The following is a 4,849-nucleotide window of genomic DNA, read 5'->3' as shown; positions in this document are numbered from 1 at the left end:
ATGCATGACACGAATTATTATTTATTAACAAAGATAAGAATTAGCTAAATTAAAATAATCATGTTCCTTTTTAATAATAGAAAACACGTCATATATATTTAGATGTGTACTACGAAAAATAGAGAGAAAATCCACTGCAGAGGAGTCAAATCCGATTATTTCCTCCTGATAACCATTCAAATATATTTTGACAAAAAAAAAAAAAAAAAAAAGCTTCACATATCAAGTTTGTAGGTAAGCTTTGCGGCTTGCAATACTAATGATGGACCATCTAGGATTACATCAGAGCAGCTTTTTTGACGGATTGAATAGTTACAAGCCAGAATGAAACAAACCTAGGACGGACATTTCCACTAAATCAACCGATGAAGACAGAGCACCAGACACTTAAAAATTATCTGCCCTGCCAAATTCTATAAAATGGATGCTTCACTAAGCCAAAAACATCCCATTGCTATTTTCTCCCTCCAGCCTGCAATGGAGGTCATTCTTTTCCTTCTGGTTTTCCTACTCTTATATTTCATGGCAGGCAAAATTCTCAAAAGCCCCTCGGGAAATAAATCAAGATTGAGGCTTCCCCCGGGGCCTAATCCACTGCCTATCATAGGAAATGTGCATCAACTTCTTGGCTCCCCATTCCATCACTTGCTCAGAGACTTGGCCAAAAAATATGGACCGTTGATGCACCTAAAGCTTGGTGAAACTCCAACCATCATCGTGACTTCCCCGGAAATGGCCAAAGAGATTTATAGAACAAACGATGTCATATTTGCTTCAAGACCCTCTCATCGTGTCACATTCAAGATTTTTTCCTACAATCATAACGATATTATCTTTTCTCCCTATGGAAGTTATTGGAGACAACTACGGAAGATTTGCACCATGGAAGTTCTTAGTCCAAAACGCGTGCAAACTTTCAAAGCAATTAGGGAAGATGAAGTTTTTGGTCTCATCAAATCGATCTCTTTGCAAAAGGGATCGACTATCAATCTAAGCAGAAGGATTTTCTCTCTCAGTTATAGCATCACAAGCCTGGCAGCCTTTGGGAAAAGAAGCAAAGACACGGAAAGGTTCTTAAAGTTCGTAGATGAAATCAATGGGCTGGCATCAGAGTTCTGCTTCGCTGACATGTATCCTTCAGTCAAGTTCCTTCAAGCGATGAGTCTAATTAGATTAAGATATAAGAAAGTACACAATCAAATTGATGAAATACTGGCAGATATTCTCAACGAGCATAGAGGGAAGATCCAAGAATCAAAACAGGAAGGGGAACAAGGTGGTAAGGAGGATATTGTTGATGTTCTTCTCAATATTCAGAAACGTGGGGACTTTGAACCTCAGCTAACTGATACAAACATCAAAGCTGTGATCCTGGTAAGAGAAACTCAAACAACTCACTAGTTTTTTCAGCTTTGCACCTTGACAAAATTTTGCTAGTTGTTTCTAGGATTAAAGAGAAAAAACATGGATATTCTGCAATATTTTTTTGTTAATTGATTTATCTCTTGACTTTGGGGGTTGGTAATTATTTAGTGAGTTGAGAACTTGTTGAGACAACCTTTGAAACCAAAAATTTTGATACCATCAGCTTCAAGTTTGAACCTTTTTCCTAAAATTAAAGATCAGACTTGATAGTAATCGGTTATGTAAACAAATTATCATTCCTCAACTAGTTGATAAGACAACGAAGCATAACTCAATTATTAAGATGCTTCAATTATCCCATAAAAAAAATTTATATGACAAATTGATAAACAATCCTTAAGGTATCCATAGGATAGTGTGTTTGTACTTTAGAAGCAAATAGCCAACTTGGGAAGAAAAGGAAATCACCAAAAAAGAAAAAGAAAGAAAGAAAGGAAAAAAACAAAAAACCATTTAAATTCATGCATGTCCAATGACGAAATGGAAGTGACGTCCTATTGTGACTCAAAAGTGGTAGAGTGTATTCTAATTAATTTCGATTTTTGAACAGAAAGTGCAAAAACTTGAATGGCATCAAAAAACACCTTGTAAAGTATGATGATGGGCTGTATCTAGATACTTGAATCTCTGAGATTCCAGAAATTGCATAGTTGCAGAAGAGCAATCACATTAATAATATAGGAATTAGTCCCAGAATTCAACTTAGCTTGCAGAGGTAATAATGAAATTCTTGATTGATTTTCAAATCCTTTCTCTTTTTTTTCCCTTCCCTTTATAAGGCTCAGATTCTCCCTTAAAAAAAGAAAAAGAAAAAGTAATACAAGAATTGTCAAGATTAAAATGGCCCCAATATTATCATAATTAATTAGTTGAAGCCTGAAAATTATCAAACAGCAAAGAAAAAAAAAAACAGTCGTCTCCCTACCCAATTGTTGGAAGGAAAAGCACGAAGTTCACGCCAAAGAAAAGTGACGAAAAGGTCGACCTCAACCGCTTTCACCTCTGAGTATAATAATCATTCTGTCATTACAGAGCTACATTTAGTACCAATAAATAAATTTGGAGCTGCTGAACCTGAAGGGCCTTAATGCACCTGCGTTAAAAAATGTACCGAGGGTGACATAAAGTTGTAACCACCAGCTCAAAATGCTTGATGGTGGTGGCCACGGTCAAACCTTGTCTTCCATCAATTATCACATTAAAATATAGATTTATTTTAAAAAATTCAGGCTGGTGCGTAGTGCATCCGTTTGATTTGGTGGTAATTCAGTCCCTTCTGAATTTTTCCTGAACCTCCTTAAATTCACCCCCTCCCTCTAGTGTATGATAGAGTAGGATATACATATCCGGAAAAGAAAAAGTGACATAAAGTTGTCAGGTGAGAGAATAAGGCTGCTTTGATACAAGTTACCTACAAATCCAGTTAAAAGAAAACATTGAAAAATAAAAAGAAAAAAGTATCCAAATTTCCTAACAAGTTCGCATACAACAAGTGACTCTAAAATCACACGTTTTTAAACGATAGATATAAATATGAAAATATCTAAAATCAAGAAAGTAGATCATCCTTTAATTTGTTTCTGTCACTCAATCGTATGCTTGCTATTAGTATAAAATTTTTCTTTACGAATTCATCTTCTCTCTTGCTTTCAGTATCCTTCTCCCCTCCTCCTCCCCATAGTTCCTCTCTTTTGCCATACATACAAGTCAAACAGGACAAACACACTGAGTTATCTACACAAATATAACGTAGATTCAATGCTTCTTGAGTATTTATTTGTTGATTGGATCATTTTTGTATATATTTTTTTTAAAGATTTGATGCTAAATCTTGAGGATTTGAAAATTGGATTTTGCAAGTTCTAGTTGCTATGTTATGATTATTAAGCTTTGTTTTGGTGTCTTCAACATTGTTTTAAAGAAGTTAATTGGAAGCTCCAAGGACAGGGTGAGTGTCGAGTGATGAATTTATTTTGGCATATCCTCGAGTATGAGAAAAGCCTATAGCAAGAGGCAATCCCTAGAAGGTTTCAAATTTTCAATTCAAGATTTCAATTGTAACCTTTGCTTTTGTATCATCAAAGGGTTCAAATTGAAAAAAGATGAGTCCATAATTATAATTCAGAGTATGTTATAAAACACTTTTTATCGATTGGTATCCACTTCTTAACTTCAAGTAAATATTCATTTATTTTTTTTCAATTGCATATTAGCATAATATTGGGTGTTGGGTTTGGTAATTTCACGTCTAAATCTTGTTCGGAAATTGCCTTAAATAAACTAGAAAATAATTTTTCACAATTTCTATGGGTCAATATCACTACATATTGTTGCATATGCAGATGAAGTGCTCTCAGATCACTTTTTAGAATTAACTTATTGTGCATCAACGCACTACAGGAAAGTTCCACCAATAAATTATTAAATATTAATACAAAATTGAAAGAACGAAATTCATAAGTTTTTTTTTAAGTTGAAAGATTAAGGAACCCCAAAATAATCAAATGTTACAACTTTAATTTCAAGTTATTTATTAGTAAAGCATCAATTGACGAATTCATTCAGAAATCTGAAAGCAGAAAGCGTCAGCTGATAAAATATTCCTATTTATGTTTCAGGATGTCTTCAGTGCTGGTGGTGAGACTTCATCAACGGCTATCGAGTGGGCAATTTCTGAGATGATTAGAAATCCAGAAACAATGAAAAGGGCACAATATGAGGTAAGAAATTTCTACAATGACAAAGGAGATGTTGATGAATCACGCCTTCATGAGCTCAAATATTTGCATGCAATTATCAAAGAGGCCTTGAGGCTGCACCCAAGTGCTCCACTTTTGTTGCCAAGAGAATGTGATCAGGAATGCAAAATCAATGGTTATGACATACCAGCCAAGGCACAAATTATTGTGAATGCGTGGGCAATTAGTAGAGATCCATTGTACTGGAGTGAAGCTGAGAAATTTAATCCTTCGAGATTTCTTGATTCTGAAATTGATTATAAAGGGAATAATTTTGAATACATCCCATTTGGTGCTGGAAGAAGGATTTGTCCAGGCATATCATATTCTCAAGCAGTAGTTCAGCTGGTACTTGCACAACTGTTGTTCCATTTTGATTGGAAGCTCCCTGGTGATCTGAAACCAGAAGAATTGGACATGGCTGATAACCTTGGCGTGACAATTAGGCGCAAAAATGATCTCCACTTGATTCCAATTCCTTACCCTGGTTCTTGCTTGATTAAGGATAACTAGACTTTACAGGGTTGCCTGGGAATTATGCTAATACTTGTCATCCCGTATATGAAACTGTAGAACTTTACCTTGATGATGTACATAAAGTAAAGCTTTTTTAGAAACTTTCTGTACTCTAAAACTGCCATGTTCCTGCCTCAACAATGGTCGCCCCACTACGTGAATTTATACTA

General features: G+C 35.1%; 1 protein-coding gene across 1 annotated transcript; it reads left to right on the top strand.

Annotated features, from left to right (window-relative positions):
* The first annotated feature begins 463 nt into the window (after nucleotides 1–463).
* Nucleotides 464–4,849, top strand: LOC113769931 (tabersonine 16-hydroxylase 2-like). The gene is made up of 2 exons (XM_027314253.1): nucleotides 464–1,374; nucleotides 4,044–4,849. The coding sequence occupies exons 1-2, from the start codon at nucleotides 478–480 to the stop codon at nucleotides 4,674–4,676; spliced, it is 1,530 nt and encodes a 509-aa protein (XP_027170054.1). The 5' UTR covers nucleotides 464–477; the 3' UTR covers nucleotides 4,677–4,849.

The sequence above is a fragment of the Coffea eugenioides genome, chromosome 5, assembly GCF_003713205.1.
Source record: "Coffea eugenioides isolate CCC68of chromosome 5, Ceug_1.0, whole genome shotgun sequence".
NCBI lineage: Eukaryota > Viridiplantae > Streptophyta > Magnoliopsida > Gentianales > Rubiaceae > Coffea > Coffea eugenioides.
This window is presented reverse-complemented; position numbering and strand designations above follow the sequence as displayed.